The sequence below is a fragment of the Pelophylax lessonae genome (assembly GCF_965119305.1).
Source record: "Pelophylax lessonae genome assembly, chromosome: 4".
In the NCBI taxonomy this organism is placed as follows: Eukaryota; Metazoa; Chordata; class Amphibia; order Anura; family Ranidae; genus Pelophylax; species Pelophylax lessonae.
Window position 1 is genome coordinate 55,717,730 of NC_138771.1, and position 18,317 is coordinate 55,736,046.

Sequence of the window (18,317 nt, forward strand, 5' to 3'; positions counted from 1 at the left end):
CTGTGACTGGCTGGAGCCGTGATGAGCATGCGCACGGGAGCCGCCATTCACAGCACAGGGCTCTGAAGGAACGGCACAGGTGGCATGTAATGTAAATGATGTCACTGACTGCATGTAATGTAAAAAATCTCCCAAACGTGCACCATATTTACACTACCTATAGGTAAGCCTTATTATAGGCTTACCTATGGGTAAAAGTCAGCAAGGGAAGTTTACTTCCACTTTAAATAGAACAAACGGTTACATAATCATCATGTTTCTGGAGAGGGGAGACCCCCCCAGGAGAAAGAGGTTTAGACTATTGGAGCACAAATGGTGCCAAGGAGGTTCTCAGTAATAATATATCCTAAAAAATATAAGGCTTCTGTGTCTGCTCAGAATAGATGGCAGAAATGCTTGGTAATATATATTTTCAGCCACATATAAAAAGAACGAAATAGTTGGTGGCCATCAAGATACAAAAAAGAGAATAAGCAAAACATGTCCCTATAAAAAAATGACAAACATATGGGCACACCAAATCACGTGGCCATTCTGTTCAAAACCCAGACATAGGGTTCAAAGAGAATTTTACATCGTATCATCATGACGGTGTTTTAGTTGCTAAATATACACCTAAAAAGGTAATTCTGGATGTAAGTGGATAAGAAATCTTGGGATTGTAATGTGTTTAGATAGTCTGAGCCACCTGTAAACTTGTAGACACAGTAAAGCAAAGTCATTGTACAGTAATTCTAAATGCACAGTCCTCATATGTTTCTTTTTTGCTTCTTCATCACTACAATGCTTTACAAAATACTGTATATAAATCATTCATATTAGTTCATCTTTAGAGTGTATAGATGCCCCTACCCCAGTCTCATTCAAATACATATGCAATAACCAGGTCATTCTCAACCCTTTTATTCCAGAGGAAACCTTAAAAATGTCAGGTCTCAGAGAACCCTTAATAAAACCAATTTATAAGGGTAATTTGGAAAAATGCCCCTTACATTGGTGATCAATTAGCCACAGCTCAAGGAACCCCTAGCAGCCTCCGGAGAAACCTTGTGGTTCCATGGAACCCTGTTTAAGAATGACCAATACAGAAGGTAAACCCCCCCACGGTTTTCCTATATATTTTATGTGTCTGGCAGGTCAGTGGAAAGAATGCAACCCTAATTCTAGGTACACAAGGGGAGTTTTTTTTTTTTTGTTCAACCCATCAGGCTGAACGGAAAAAAAATGGACAGATCGCTGTACTAACACAAGTGATGTTTTAGCAGCGATTTCCTTCACTGTGCTATTGTGTTCTGACAGCAGAACTGCCCCTCAGGTAGAACACACTGATCAGCACTCACAGCCATTGGCTGCAAGCGCTGATGGGATGTTGGTTTTCCAGCATGCTGTTTGATAAAAGTGGGCCGTTAGACCGACTTCTGTCAGAGAGGCAGCTGTACACACAGGCCAAATGTTGGCTGGTTTCTGTTGAACACACTGATCAGCACTCACAGCCATTGGCTGCAAGCGCTGATGGGATGTTGGTTTTCCAGCATGCTGTTTGATAAAAGCGGGCCGTTAGACCGACTTCTGTCAGAGAGGCAGCTGTACACACAGGCCAAATGTTGGCTGGTTTCTGTTGAACTGGCTGATATTCAGCCCATGTGCACCATGGTCAGAATGTCCCCCCTACGGACAGCTAAAGAGATCATTGGGGTCATGCAGTTGGCTTTGCCAAGTGGCGATGACTCCAGAACTATGCAAGCACTATTAGATAAGACAATCAACCACAGCTCAAGGAACCCTTACCAAGGAACCCTGGGAATGGCAGCAATAAACACTAAAAGACTGCAGATTATAATCCAACACACTTGTCATGACTAAAGTTCATGTTCATTCAACCCATGTTGTTCTAATAAAATTACACATCTTCCTAACCCAAGCATTTATACATTGCAGAGATATACATTTTGGCCTTTTTGTCTGGAATTTTGAAAGAGCACGGCATAAAGAAATGAAGGTTGCAGAAACAAATTCAGACTCATTCTTTTATTAGATTTGGAAATGTAAGACTGAGTATTAATGGCCATTGTGGACAGTAACTCAGCTTTTCATTAAACTTATTTTATGTTTTTGAAAGGTATTTGTTGTGTACGTTCTCTTGAATGGCTCTGAAAGATTAGCTGACTCTAAGCAAATTTCTACATGTTCATACAGATACTTTAAATAGCAAGTGAGCGTTACATGTATTTGATATCATCTTTCAGCTTGTGGTTGATCTACATATTTGAGGTGTTCACTCACCATGATAATGTATACACAGCAAGGTGTTTGTGGCCTGTTAGGTGTCATGAGTTTGGCAGCTTGCTTTCCAGAATGGCACTTATGGGTCCATGAGGAGGATGAGGATGAATACAGGAGGAGTTACTTTCAAATCATAGGCTATGTCTATGACAATAATTACAGACAGAGAAGAGCTGTCTGCACAACAGTTTTCTAGCACTGTGGAGAAGTCAGTGCAGTCACAGATGGGAATTATCAAGATTTAAGGCTTTGGAATAAAGATCCCTGAGCAGGATTCTGGGAACCCATATTTAGCATCTCAGCCTTCAAGGTTCACTGTGATGTTGTCCTGACTTGTGCCACGTGGGTTCAAGCTGGGCTTTTTCTGAACACCCATGTTAGGCAGAACACTGAACAGGTTTGTGATTTGTGTATGCTATAAGGCACTGTGTTTTTTCACTTGTCTATTCAATGTATACAGAACGCAACTGGGCTGTTTATTTTATTGCATTCTTGCAGTTTATTGGACCTTGCCAATGCCAGAATTTAGCTCCAGGATCTTGTGATACTGACTTGATTAATGTATTTTACTTTCAAAGAGTAAGAACTTGATGGTTCAGATATGTACTGGAAATGTGTGCTTTTATGGAGGTGACATTTCACCTGTATCTTTGAGTTTAGCTGTTGTTTTATTACACATGAGGGCGATGAAATTTATAAACGGCTGAGGACATGTGTGCCCTACAATTAATGCTGAAAGGATCATAAATCACGCTATGTGCATTCCAAAGCTGAGTAAATAATTTAACTGCAAGCAAAAAAAAATGTGTTATGCATGGGGTTCATATTTATATTCATTTGTTTGTTTTTCTTAATTTGCATATAAGAGCAATGTATTCAATTAGTGATGGTGACAAATGACCTTCCATATTAATATATAGATCTAGCTTGTAGATTGTTAACATGTTTGAGCCTTGAAATAAAGTTCCGATATCAACATTAGGGATTAGGTTTGTTGTTACCGTGGGTTCAAGTCGAATCCTGCAAGTTTGAAATTTGCAGTCCCAGAATTTTTGTGCAGATTCACGTGGGAGAATTTTTTTAAACAAAATGCACTGCATGGTCTTTGAAATATGACCACTAAGCTTAGAAGGACTAATAAGAGGGCCTTTGGCATTTTCTAATGATCTGAAAGTTTCTCTTGGTAGCTCACCATCAGATTTCATATTCAGGCCTATGAATGTCACCAAATCTGTTTCAGGGTCAGACCACCTACAAATCCGGATAAGGTGGTCTAGTGTTTCTCTGTGTGAATAGATTTAAGGTAAAGGTAAAAATCTGGCCAATTTAAGCCAAGCATGATTAAAAAAATAAGAGGTTGCCTTAGGTGAAAAAGATTGTCAAACGATCATTAGATAGATAGAGATAGTTGAAGTTAAAGTTGCCACATTGGGCTACTAATCACACGTGAAGACCATTCAGGAGGTTTGATAGGTGGGAGGCTTCAGAATCAAGCATGACCCTAAAGTCAAGGTTTGTTTTTCATTTTAGATGCCTAAATATCTGAATCTACTAATCATTGTAATATGCATTTCTTAAGGTCACGTTTGCTTAGACATTAGTCATCATATGCTGAATTTTAATTGCAAAGATTTATAACTGGTTTACAATAACTGATTCAGAAACTTGATGAAGTTGGAAAATGATGCAGCCATAACTGCTGTATAATGGTGTTGTCCTGAGTGGAGATGAGCAAACTGACCTGTGAAATGTATATGGTTTGTGAAGCTCAACCCTCCAGGTAACTTGTTCTTTGATTCTCTAATATATGCGCAGATTTGTACAGTCTGAAAACAGGTATGAAGGCTATACAGTAGCAGATGTCAAGCATTCAGAAGCAATACTGAATGTCTGTTTTCTTTCAGCCGAAGGGGGCTGTTGAATGGGAATACTGTGCCGTTACAGTGTTTGCCCCATTCACTTGAATAGGTCCCATTTGTCAGCAGTACTGCTTGCCAAAAATAACAGGTAGCATAAGTTTGTGATGTGCCGCAATTGTGGTGATGTGTACTAACAAGGCCAATTGTCATCTTAACTTGTGGCTTGGCGGCCACTAAAACCACTTCTTGGCCTCTTTAGGCCCATGGCCACTTGTGTAAATGAGGTCCTACTGTTTGCATGTCTAGTTGCCACAATCTGGGAGCTATCCACACCAAAGTCCTTCATTCCTTGTGGGGTGCTCTGGTAAACATCAGGCAGTTTGGTCATCTTTAGAGCCGACATTTGTCTAGTGACACAGAGGGTCCGCTACCTAAACTTTTAGGTGTTAGTATTTAGGGGCATGTAAGGTTTTCCCACTGTATCAGCTTTTTTCATTTAATGAGTTTTGATATGCAATAGCAAGAGCCACCAGCCATGGGGCTGCTGCATATAGCTGCATATAGCTTAAAGTGGAACTTTACCCATACCAACCTGATAAAAAATAATGTTCTTCAGCAAGAAGCATACATTCCACATGAATTGCTATGCTACCCAAATTAGTGCGTGTTGTAAATTGCCTCCAGGATTGTTCCTTTTTCTTCTTGCTGGAGGCTGCCATTTTGCAGAAGGCCAGAGTCCCTTAAAGTGGAACTATACCCATAACAACTGGCTTCTTGCTGGAGGCTGCCATTTTTCTGAAGCCCAGAGCCCCCAAACAGTAGTAAATCATAAAGTGGAACTAACCCATTGATTTAACAGATCCAAAACAGTTACATTCCTGGAATGCTAGGATTGCTAACTGTCACATTTTCTTGTGTCCTCAACCAAACTGTCAAACCATCAAATGGCTGGTGTCATAACTGATCACATGTGCAGCACCATTGCAGTTGCAGTTAAAACAGAAGTGCGGTCCTTGGTTGTAAAGGATAGGATGGTTTAATTCTGTTTTTAGGCTGTCAGCAGATCGGCCCCTACAAACTCAGCAGTGCCTAAAAAGGAGAGCAACTGAGCATGTGCAGAGCAGGGTGAGGCAGTGTATTACTGGAATTTAAACAGTATAGACACTTATTTTTAATGTTTTACATAGCTATACCTGCAAAATGGACCAGCCTGAAGTGATCCAGCAGGACTTCATTTTCTGACTAAAGTTCCACTTTAAGCTTTCGGAACTTAGCAAATGCAGTAAGCATACTCAGTAAGGGAACCTGATCTTCACTGACTTCATTACGGAATTCCAGCACTTACTACCTGGACTCTTTGCAAGTTATTGAATATGGCTGAAAGTGATTAGTTCTGATAGAGGCTTACTCCACCTCTCACTGCTAGCCATTATTTTCTTGGGGAAACAATGGCGGGGGGGGGGGGGGTTGAAATGCAACTGCAACAAGTGTTTCTTTACTTTTTCTCATAAATTTTAAAGGAGATTCCTTTACTATGAATGAGGCTGAAATGAAAAATGGCAGAATGTGTCTTTTTTTTTTTTAGAATTATCTGTGCAGGAATGCTATTAAGAAAGGCAAGTTTATCCCTGGGAGATGCACCATATGTTGTTATCATTGACCTTGACAGGAAAATGTACATGCTGTTGCCAAATACTACTGTGCGAGGTGAAACAGTGACATGGGTCACATACAGATGTGTTTTAAGGCATACATGAAATTTCTCAGGGCACCTAGGGAGACAGTTATCAGTGTACTGATGACAGTAATACTAAATGGAGATGTTCTTTTTGCTAAGCTTTGTGATATTTAACTGTTTTCAATTACTCAAAGCAAAAAAGTGAAAAAGCTCACTTTTAAATAATGGCAAAACACCTAATAGTGTTTTTTCATTAACCCCCTTTAACAGTAATGAACTTACTGTTAATGAGTATGAATGAATGAGTATTGAAATCAGTCCATCTTATTGTGCCATAAATCAGTGTGTTGTTCAGTGTGCCCGGTACTCTTGAGTTTAAAGGAGTACATCTAAAAGCATACTTGGTCCAAGTATTGGCTTATTTGTTTCCTAAATCTTTTAAAAGCTCTATTGGCAAAATATTCTTGCTATAATTCCACTTTCCGCCTGACCTAACAACCATTTTAAAGGCAAATGAAGAGATCTTACCAGGGCCATATTTAGTGCTTATGCTGTATTAAGCAAACACAAAAGATGCTGTTCCACCCCATTTCATTTTGAATAATTATTAGTACAAAAATTAAACTCAAAATGTACTCTTAAAGGCAATGTTTTACCTGTGTTCTACAGTATGCAAATCTGGCACTGATCTATGCACACCCCACCACCCAATATGCTGCAGAATTAAGGAGAGGGCTAACAGTCTTGTGACTCCTTTTAAGAACCCATGAACACACTTCCCCATCAGAGGGAATTACCTACAATTGTCCACTGGTGCCAAAAGAAAATAATTTAAATGTTATGCTATGGTCCTTTCTGGCTAACCGTACTGGCCATAGTCCACTAAAGCCTTATGGCGAAAATTACCCAGGCTCTTGTGGCCTGTTAACGCCCTATAGCAAATATGACCTTGGCTCTTGTGGCTAAACCTACTGCCCACAGTCCACTAATGCCTTATGTTAAGGATCACCCTGGCTGTTCTGCATAACCCTGCTGCCCACAGTCCACTAACACCATATGGCAAATATGACCCTTGCTATTCTGGCTAACCTTGCTGTGCATAGTCCATTAATGCCTTATTGCAAATATGACCCAAACCCTTCTGGGTAACCCTGTTGCCCACAGTCTACTAATGCCTCATGACAAATATGACCCTGGTTATCATCCATTGCTCTCTTCCCTGTAATTTAAAATCAATAGGAAACCAGCAGCAGGGTTTACACAGTCTTGTAATGGCTAAACCAGGTAAATAGAAATTGTAATTTAATTGTAATTAAAAAAAAAATAGTCATTAAGAGATGCAAAACAATAGTGGGTACTTTAATATATTGACTTTCACATAACCCCAAATGTGCTTCAATGAGTTTAAAACTGCTCACCTAGAATAATATATATATATATGCAATGACCCTGCTGCACATAGAGCCTAGTGGAGAGCAGAGGCACCAGTGTTTTGTGCTGGGATATAGCTGTGCTGATGAGTCTTTGCTATGTTACAGCTGGAAATAATTTGACAGAGCTGGCCTTGCCAGGAATCCGAATATATATCCAGAGGTTGCTGCCAGGCGTCTTTCCAAGGCGGACTGAATAAAGCATCCTACCCAACAGGGAATACACAGATGGATTTAGTAAATGCTTTAGCAGGACTCATCGGCACTATACTGACCCAGCTGGCATTAATGTTTGCTAACCTGGTGATACGTACTTGGTGATATGAACGCATTATTATTGGACTGGTAGAAGATTGAGTGCTGGGTCTAATCCACCTAGAAAATTATTACTGGCCTGCATAAATATTTTTCTCAGATGGATTATGTGACCAAAGAAAGCCATATCTGGAAACCAGAACACTGAAAATTCCTGAAAGTGTAAATTTAGCAAACAGATCTCCAGTTGAGGGGGTCACGCAAAGAATGAGGAATGTGAGAGGCTAGAGCAGCAGCAGGTAACCATCTACTAGCTAGAGTTCCTTGGACTGATATTCATCCAAATGTACAGAAAACAGACATGCTAAAGATCAATTTCACTCATTGTAAGCTGAGGTTTTGTGCAAAAATTAATACTGTGCATTATTTTTTATGTGTAAGTTTGCATTTCAAAATCTTTACTAAACATACAAGATAGGATATAGTAGGTGTTGTAAATACTATGCAATAACCCCCATAGCATTCAGATGACAGTTTAGTGTAGTCATATTAAGAAGTTTGGTTGGTTGCTGAATTACTGTTGTTATAAACTGGTTTTGTACTCTGTAGAACCTTATAAAAATCATGGAGATGGCATACCTGACTCCCATTTTTATTTTTCTTAATTGGACACAAGCATGCATGTTAATGCAGATAACATGGTTCCAGGCTTTTTTCAGAGAAAGTCCAGCTACAGTTGTCTGTGATCTGATAGCCCCACCTTGGCATACAAGTTGTTACCCACCTTTGCCTAAATTGGCAGGATTAGGAGATATTTTCAAACATTAATACCTTGAATAAAAATGTATAGAAAACATTGCTGACATTGCTGACCTCTCTTGCTGTTTGCCTGACTGCCAAACAAATTCAATCACATTAATACCTTTTAAGGCACTGACCTGGTAGGAATAGTGTACTGTATGCAGATCAGGAGTTTCGACTATACTCTGACTTTCTGATATGCATACTTGTGGAAGGTCAGTGACTACAATGGCTGAGAAAGTATTTACCCAAAGACATCCAAGCATTATCAAAACTAGGTTAGCGATGTTGTCCACCCATGTTTCTCTCAACACCGGATTTGTATTATCTTTCCTGTGTATATGGAAGGAGCAATCACCCCAATGGAACACAGATGGCAGAAAGGACAGGGTTTTACTTTATCTGAAATTAAAAAGAAAATATTGGCTTTAGAGGTCCTTCTTTTTAAGAGCCCCTAACCCTGAACTCTGGGGTTGACTTTGGTTGGTTAGAAGGAGAGGGGTCCGCCAGGAATTTTGTTAGGTGGACCAGAGTGTCTTTCCCCCATCAGGAGTCTTGCACTCTTGGAGGAGGCCAGGGATTTCTTTCCTGTTTGGGAGGGCACCAGTGACGCACCCTAGTGCACTTTTTTGTGTGTATTCACATTTTTGTATCCACTTTGTTGTTTAGATTTTAGTTCAGAGCCGGTTCACACTGGGGCGACCTGTCAGGCGACCTGGTCGCCTGACAGGTCGCCTGCCATAGAGAAGCTGTGGACCCGTTCTAATAGGAGCGACACAAGTCGCTCCGACTTAGAAAAAGGGTCCGGAGCTTCTTTGGGGCGACCCGGAGCGACCTGCATAGACTTCAATGTTATGAAGTCCATGCCGGCCGCTACAAGGTCGCGGTGTGAGCAGCGCACCGCGACTTGTGAGGTCGCCTCGGCAAGTCGGATCGCTGTAATATGAACCGGCTCTCACCAGCTCACAAAAAAAAAAAAAATAAGGAAGGCTTTAGATGACAAATGTCATATTAGAATGAATGACAGGTAATCAGGGATTGGAAGATCTCATTCTCAAACCTCCTGAGATCTACCTTGATGTTACTATGTGGTTCAGAGTACTCTTTCTTGTCTCGTTTTTTCAAGGTAGAGGATGGGTCCTGGTAAAAAGGGATTCAGAAGTCTAGAAAATCTCTATGTAATATAATTCCAATGGTTTCAAGTACAATCCTTAAGAAAGTTCTATGTGGCCAAAATCTCACTGATGTTTGCACAGGGTTGTCAGGTTGGCATGGAATCAGATCTTGTTTGGATAGTGATCCAGTGTTCTGTCCAAACACTTTTTTGAACTGGAACATAACAGGGTCGCTGTTACTTGGATAACGCTAAGAGCCATCATTTGTGTTTCTTTTGAAGCAAAATTAAATGCAGTAAAATTTGTAAAACAGTTAATTGCATTAGGCCAACAGTAAAAAAACATGAAGGTATATAGTAAAATCCTCACTGTCATTGTGTTACTTTGCCATGTCCATTACTTTTTATCCTTGATAGCTAGTCATTGTCTGTGATAAGCTTGTCAGGTGGGGTATAAGCCAGATCAAGTCTGTTTGGCAGCATGCTCTTCCTGTCATATGAGGACGGTGACATTATAACAAAAGCTTTAACAGATGGACTTTGTACATCTTACAGCACTGTACAGTGTCTGCCATAGTGTCTGCAAGTCTAAGGTGGTTTGTCGGATACAGGAAAATGCTGACTATAAGTAAATATAAAAAGTTTGCTTTAAACAATTTCTTTTGTGTGTTACAGGTAAAATTGGACCCTTCGGTGAACCATGTATCTGGACAGCATGATGGGGGTAATGCTGAGTTTCCTGCTTTGCGCTGTGATTTTTACACGTGGGATTACAGGTCAGTTTTAATTAAAAAGAAATACTAAACTGGCGACTATCTACAGGAACGGTAGATAAATGCAGGAATTTAAACTTCTATACTTCTGTGAATCTTTTTCCTTTGAACCTGCCTACTCTCAATGTCTGAAGCACAGCTTGGCAGGGAGCCACGATCTCTGATAATATTTGGTTCTCCCATGCAAAAATTTGCCGCCATCATCAAAGTTCTGTGTTGCACTGACTTTTATTTGCTTACAGAAAACTGCAGGCTTGATTTAGACATTTAGATTGTACTCACCCATAGTAACCAGTCATTAACCTCTCGGGAAGAATAGAAATACCCGTATTGTCTTTCTTGACTTGTTATTAATTGCTATTTTATTCTGAACCTAAAGTAGTTCTAAAGGTTGGATTTTTTTCCCCTTAAAATAATAAACATATCATACTTACCTCCTCTGTGTAATAGTTTTCCACAGAGCAGCCCTAATCCTCCTCTTCTAGGGCCCCCCAGTGGTGCTTTGCCCCCCCCACCTTGCCCAGTGCCCCTATAGCAAGCTACTTTCTCTGGGGGCACTCATGCATACTTGCTCCTGGGCCGCCTCTGTGTGTCTATGGGACACACAGAGCATAGCTCAGTCCTGCCCCTCGCTTCATTCTCACTGGCTGATTGACAGCAGTGGGAGCCAATGGCTCTCACTGCTGTGTATCAAGGAAGAGAGAAAACACTGCTCAGGCTAGTCAAAGTCCACGGTTCAAGGTGCGTGCTGAACCTCGGCTCGCCACCAGGAGAAGCATGAAAGAAGAAAATGGTCACATACCACCACGGAATCCAATGAAGAAAAGTTCCTTTATTATAAGTGGTACAAGGTACAGCAGGGTAGGACAGCAGACGCGTTTAATACACATGTGAACAAGCACGTAGCAGTCGTGTGAAACGCATCTACTGTCCTACCCTGCTGTACCTTGTACCACTTATAATAAAGGAACTTTTCTTCATTGGATTCCGTGGTGGTGTGCGACCATTTTCTTCTTTCACTGCTGTGTCTCAGCCAATGAGAATAGAGAAACCTGGGAGAGCCTCCCCTAGATTAGGCCTAGGTAAATATTAGGGGGGGTGACTTATTGTCCCCCCACTTCATGGTGCCTGCATAGTTCTGGGTCCAACAGCACATGGCAGAGTCATCAACATGACACCAATGATCTTTTTTAGCTCATCTCTAAGGGGGGCATTCTTCTCACTGACTACCGATGTAAGAGGAAATTCCTCCACTGACCCTCAATGAACATATTTTATCTGGGGTTCCCTGAGAACTGAACATTATTTAAAGGATTTATTTGTGGTAAAAGGGTTGAGAAAGGCTGGACTAGAGAGGCAAAAGTGAGCTCAATAATTTTTGGATACTAATTGTTACATTGTCATTGTTCCTTATAAAGTAATTCTGTGTCTGAAATACTTGTCTAGAACTTATGTGACTTTTTGCAGAGCTATAGTTACTATATTGTCACATGTTTAGAGGAGCAGCACCAATCCTCTAATGTACAACTTTAAAAATGTCCTTATTTTATTTCCCTTTTCTAACCACTTCTGGACATTTTGGCTACACACTTTGGCTAAAAGAACCGTACAGTGAAGGGGTACAGGGGATGTAGAGTGGAGTCAGAAGATTCTTTATAGTTCAGGAAAAAATATCTGCGTATAAAGCATACCACATATTGCCTCTAGTGATGCATTTTAGAATCTCCTACTAATAATCAGGTTGCTCAGGGGATGGAGTTTTACAAAAGGGTGTTATCTTTCCCGTGTGGCATTGACAACATTATGTCTCAATATGGCCTTGGTATGGTGCACCATGGTAAAACTGCTGGAAAAACCCCCACTAAGGCAGAATCCCATTCTAAAGTAAATGAAAGCCAGCACCCCATCCCCCTAAGCACCCCCATCCCCACACGCACTTCTTTTTCATTTACAAATTCCTATACATAGCTTTTCCTGCAGTCTTTTATCTGGTCCATCAAAGAACTTGCTCCTCTTACTTGGTGGTAGCGGGGGGGGGGGGGGGGGCATTCATCTGGACGGAAAGGCGCTCATATGATCATGGAATATTATAAGCCCAGTGCCCCAGGGGGTGTGTCAGTGACATTCTGGCCTGATATCCTCCTCCTCCCTGCAGTACACCTGCACACCAACCCCTACTTTCACAACCACACCTGACCCTCATCCCTCCCCCTACTCTCACCACATCTCCCACATGCCCCCACTCCACTCACCACTGCACAGACGCATACCTCAGCACTCACCACCAATGCGCAACTTTGTGTTCACCATCACTGCAGTGGTGCGCTCTTCTATATTCAGCCTATTCAGTGTATAGGCACAGTTTTGCTTGTAAAATATAAAATAATACACAAATTTTCCATTGACCTCTTTTAAATGGCTAAAAATAAGTGACACTTGGAAATGGTTACATTTTCCTGCTGTGGAAATTGAATTACTACCAGTATGTTATATTAGGTGTTAAATCTTTATTGGACCTGTTTAAAAATTCATCACTGTTTATTTTTATTGGATTTGGTCACACAAAGCGTATTTTCCTCTCGGCCATGGACCAAGACAGGTATTTTGAAAATGATCTTCTATCCGGGTAAAGAAGCACAGCTTTCCTCTTTGTTTTTTATTATACGAGGATTTTCACCTGGTCAGATTATTTGGTAATGACTGCTTGCATAAGTTTAGAGACTTGAGAAACGATCATGATAAGATCATGACAGCTATTCTCTGTGAATGAATTCCCTATTGGAGTTGGGTGTGCCAAGAGTGGTGGGCTTTACAGGTCCCTAATAAAAATTTGGAGCAAATTAGAATGTCAGTGTGGATAATAGAAACAAACCAGTTGTTTGCTTTATTTTCTCCATCAGTCCCTACAAAAATGACAGATGGGTGTTGTTATAGTGAACATCTAACTTTTGTATGAATCTTGGTATTTTAAATTTGTATACAACATTATTCTGAGAGAAAACCCCAAAATCTCTTTGAAAAGTATATGTATAACCCTTACAAATAAGTGTTTTTCAATGTATGCTGGCCCATATTCCACAATAAATAACCATTTTATCTAATTACTTTTAACGAGTGCAGTTGTATAACTACTATATAGATCAGGCATGTCCAACCTGCGGCCCAGGGGCCACATGCGGCCCTGAACCCCCAGGCAATGCGGCCCACTGCCCTCTGACAATTTTTTTTTTGCTACGGTGGAAGGAAGTCGGGGGCATGGCCACAGCAGCTTCCAACTAACGGTAGGCAGAGGCTGCCTCGGAGGGGAGGGGAGGGGAGGCAAGCATGTGCAGTGTTTCTGACTCCTGCATTGTTCCTTTAATATCTCTCAGAAGAATTAAACCTCTATATACTGATTCCATTTCATTTCATCATCCTCTAGTTGTGTTAAATTAGTACGTGGGGGGGGGGGGGGGGGTGCGGGGGCATTTTATTACTTATATACCTTAACTATAGTATATATTTTATATGCGGCCCAAGAAAATTTCTCTACACTCAATGTGGCCCAGAGACGCTAAAAGGTTGGACACCCATGATATAGATCATCCATTCCCAATTTTTTTACCCCAGAGGAACACTTGAAATGATTTCTAGGTCTCAGGGAAACCCTGCTAAAAACAAATTTAACTTGCATCAGTGGGAAGAATTATTCCTTGCTTTGGAAGTCAGTGGAAATAAACCTTACTGCGGTGGTTAGAATGGCAGCTTTACAGACAGTTAAAAGAGTCATTGGTGTCGTGCTGCTGGCTCTGCCAAGTGGTGCAGCGCCCAAAACTATATTACAGGTGCATTTAAAAAAATTAGAATATCATCAAAAGTTAATTTATTTCAATAATTCAATTCAAAAAGTAAAACTCATATATATATATAGATTCATTACACACAGAGTGATATATTTCAGGCATTTCTTTCTTTCAATTTTGATGATTATGGCTTACAGCTAGTGAAAACCCAAAATTCAGTATCTCAGAAAATAAGAATATTGTGAAAAAGTTCAATATTGTAGACTCATGGGGCGGATTTACTAAAGGCAAATAGCCTGTGCACTTTGCAAAGTGCAGTTTCACTCCAGAGCTTAGTAAATAAGGTAAACCTTCACTTTGCAAAGAATACCCAATCACGTGCAAGGAAAATTAAAAGAACAGCATTTTCGCTTGCACATGATTGGATGATGGTAGTCAGAAGAGCTTCTGGTCATTTACTAATCTCTGGAGCAACTGCACTTGCAGGGTGCAACTGCACTTTGCAAAGTGCAAAGGATATTTGCCTTTAGTAAACCCATGGTGTCGCTCTAATCAGCTGATTAACTAAAAACACCTGTAAAGGTTTCCTGAGCCTTTTAATGGTCTCTCAGTCTGGTTCAGTAGGTTACACAATCATGGGGAAGACTGCTGACTTGACAGTCATTGACACCCTCCACAAGGAGGGTAAGTCACAAAAGGTCATTGCTAAAGAAGCTGGCTGTTTACAGAGTGCTGTATCCAAGATTATTAATGGAAAGTTGAGTGGAAGGAAAAAGTGTGGTAGAAAAATGTGCACAAGCAACAGGGATAACCGCAGCATTGAGAGGATTTTTGAAGCAAAGGCCATTCAAGAATTTGGGGGAGGTTCACAAAGCGTGGACTATGCCTGGTGTCAGTGCTTCAAGAGCCACCACGCACAGACGTATCCAGGACATTGGCTACAACTGTCCCATTCCTTGTGTCAAGCCACTCTTTAAACCACTCCTGTATCAGACAACGTCAGAAGCGCCTTACCTGGGCCAGTGGTCCAGAGTCCTCTTTTTGGATGAAAGTAAATTTTGCATTTCATTTGAAAATCAAGGTCCCAGAATCTGGAGGTAGAGTGGGGAGGCACAGAATCCAAGTTGCATGAGGTCCAGTGTGAAGTTTCCACAGTCAGTGATGATTTGGGGAGCCATGTTATCTGCTGGTTTTGGTCCACTGTGTTTTATCAAGTCTAAAGTCAGCGCAGCCCTCTACCAGGAAATTCTAGAGCACTTAAGGCTTCTCCTTGCTGACCAGCTTTATGGAGAAGCCAATTTAATTTTCCAGCGGGACTTGGCACCTGCCCACACTGCCAAAAGTACCAATACCTGGTTTAATGATCATGGTATCACTGTGCTTGATTTGCCAGCAAACTCGCCTGACCTAATTCCTATAGAGAATCTGTGGGATATTTTCAAGAGGAAGATGGGAGACAACAGACCCAACAATGCAGATGAGTTAAGGCCGCTATCGAAGCAATCTGGGCTTCCATAACACCTCAGCAGTGTCACAGCATGATTGCCTCCATGCCACACCACATTTATGCAGTAATTCATGCAAAAGGAGCCCCAGCCAAGTATTGAGTGCATACTATACTGTACATGGACATACTTTTCAATAAGCCAACATGTCTGTATAAAAAATCCTTTTTTTTTATTGGTCTTATGTAATTTTATCATTTTCAGAGATACTGAATTTTGGGTTTTCACTAGCTGTAAGCCATAACCATCAGAATTAAAAGAAAGAAATGCTTGAAGTATATCACATTGTGTGTAATATATGAGTCTTACTTTTTGAATTGAATTACTGAAACAAAATAACTTTTTGATGATATTTTAGTTTTTTTTAGATGCACCTGAATATCTCATAAACGGCCTACCAACCATCTATAAAGCCAGAGTCTGCAGTACTATAATTGATTGAAAACTGCCAGAAAATTTACTGTCACCATTCTTACACAGACCCCAAACTATGTAGGCATGATCACATGGGAGGTCAACTAGCCACAATTCAAGAAACCCCCAGCAGCCTCTGGAAGAACCCTATGGTTACATGGAACCCTGCTTGTGAAGGGCTGATATAGAGGGTAAACCTCCCACTGCTTTCATATACCCCAGGCACTCCTTTTCCTGTGGTCCCAGCGCCATCCTTATACAACTATCACAAGGGAGTCTCATTATTGCTACTAGATGGTCCATTTATTCATGTTGAATTTAATGTGTTTGAGAATTTCTTGATTGTGTTTTGAAAGCTATTGTGGTGTGCAGAACTAGGAAATAAGTCAGAATTATAAAAAGAAACTTTAAGAATCAATACAGCACATTTTACCCAAAACAGTGTTTCTCAACTCCGGTCCTCAGGGCACACTAATGCCTCGTTTCCACTGAGCGGATCGGTTCGGGTCGGTTCGGTAGGGTACGCTAATTTGAGTGTTTCCATTATGAAAGTGGCCCATACAACCGAACCAAACCGCACCATTCCTGGTCCTGCTTCAGATGTAGGGCCATAGGAAATGGTACGGTACGGTTAGGGCAGAGCTACTGGCGTCACACGATAGATTTCACTGATTGGCGGACAGGAAAACTTCAATGCTCACGTCAAATGAAAGAGCAACCTCATTTGGTGTAAACCCCGCATGGTCCCTGGTGTCCCGACTTGCAGTGGAAACGCTCACCTGAATAGACCGGACCATTCTAACCCTTCCAAACTGTACCGACCCGAACCGTTCTGCTCAGTGGAAACGAGGCATTACAGGCCAGATTTTAAGTATTACCTTGGGGAGATGCAGACTAGAATACTGCAATCACTGAGCAGCAAATGATATCACCTGTGATGTATTTCAGTTTTCTTGCAAACCTGGCCTGTTAGTGTGCCCTGAGGACCGGAGTTGAGAAACACTGACCCAAAACTCTAATACCATTACTGCGTGGACGTGATTTCCCTTTGGTGCAACCTTGCTAATCATCACATTCAGCAATCTTAGCAATATATCAAATGGAGTCAGCTAACCTATTGAATATTCCAACTTCCTAATTTAAAATATTTTTACCAATTCAGAGAATTGAGGAGTGACCCATTTGATATAGGTGGCTAATACAATCCTTTTTTGATTATAGGTATTCTTTTTTTTTTTATAATTGACAATTTTTATTAAGGTTTTTTATTCAATCATACAAAAACAGAGAGAGAAAGAAAAAAAAAAAAAGATATAACATACAGGGAAAGTCGTGCAAGACTCCAGTATAGGTATTCTTAAGGTATACCTTAGTATTAAGATTATGTGTTTCATTTTTATTTGCCGTATGAAATAATAGACTGTTTTGAGTTAATAATGGGGCCTGTTTTTTTTTTGCTTTTTATGCCTTGCCTGCCAGAATTTCTTGGTGTGTTTTCATACTTGAGTGTGATTCACCTCGTAATGGCAGCCACTCAGCAAATACCATTACAATCTCTGTATATATTTATTTTCAATGTTAGGAATTTGTCCACATGAAGACCCCGACTTAGAGCCTTGGAGCCCAGAGCATAGTGAAGAAAACCGCGTGACTATTGATGGAGGCCAAAAGCTCCTTCTGGCGTCATCTGTAACTGTACACTCCATACGTATCACTAACGGGGGTAAGTCAGCTATTCTACTAGGCTTTGCGCTAGAGGAAAGCATCCCAATAGGCATATATTTCAGCAGAAACTGTGCGTTTATTCATCTGTTTATTTAAACAAATCATATTGTTGATCAGATGAGCCAGATTCTTTGGCAGCTGGTAAATTCATAAGCGGATTCCCTGAGTGCTGAGCCAAATCAGATTCATATGCAACACATTGGGCTAGGCTCAATAATGGCTGCAATTATTTAAAAAAAATAATTTATCAATTATGCTTTTTTTTCCAAGGTTGGCCATTTTAAAACAATTGCATGTTAAAGTTAAGATGTTAAAGTTAAGAACTAAGGTGACAATAAAGTGTACATTATTGTCAAAACTAAAAAATAAACCTAGAGATGCGTAAAGAGAGTACAACATCACTGCTGTGTAATGCAGAATGTTATCCAAGCATTGCTCTAGCACTTTGTAATCTGCTGATCCTGGAACAAACCAGTTAGGGATGTTGGAACACACACATTGCTGTATTTTACACAAAAAAGCTGACATTAGTACTAGAAAGTTTCTCAGAGCCTGATCAAATTTTAACCTGCTTATAGGCAGTGTTAATTTGGCACCAACTTTTGATTTCGTTTTAGTCAGCCTTTTGACTAAAATGCTTATTTAGTTTTAGTCGTATTTCATACATCTAACTTGTTTTAGCTTTAGTCATATTTTAG

At 40.5% G+C, this 18,317-nt stretch overlaps 1 protein-coding gene across 2 annotated transcripts in view; it reads left to right on the forward strand.

Moving 5' to 3' along the window:
* Window positions 1–10,095: 10,095 nt before the first annotated feature.
* The window catches only part of CEMIP (cell migration inducing hyaluronidase 1), a 94,564-nt gene continuing 86,342 nt past the window's right edge, over window positions 10,096–18,317 (forward strand). For both annotated transcript variants that reach the window (XM_082253216.1, XM_082253217.1), the window contains exons 1-2: window positions 10,096–10,196; window positions 17,477–17,617. In XM_082253216.1, the coding sequence (XP_082109342.1) occupies window positions 10,121–10,196; window positions 17,477–17,617 (217 nt within the window). In that variant the 5' untranslated portion in view covers window positions 10,096–10,120. The remainder of the gene's footprint in view (window positions 10,197–17,476; window positions 17,618–18,317) is intronic.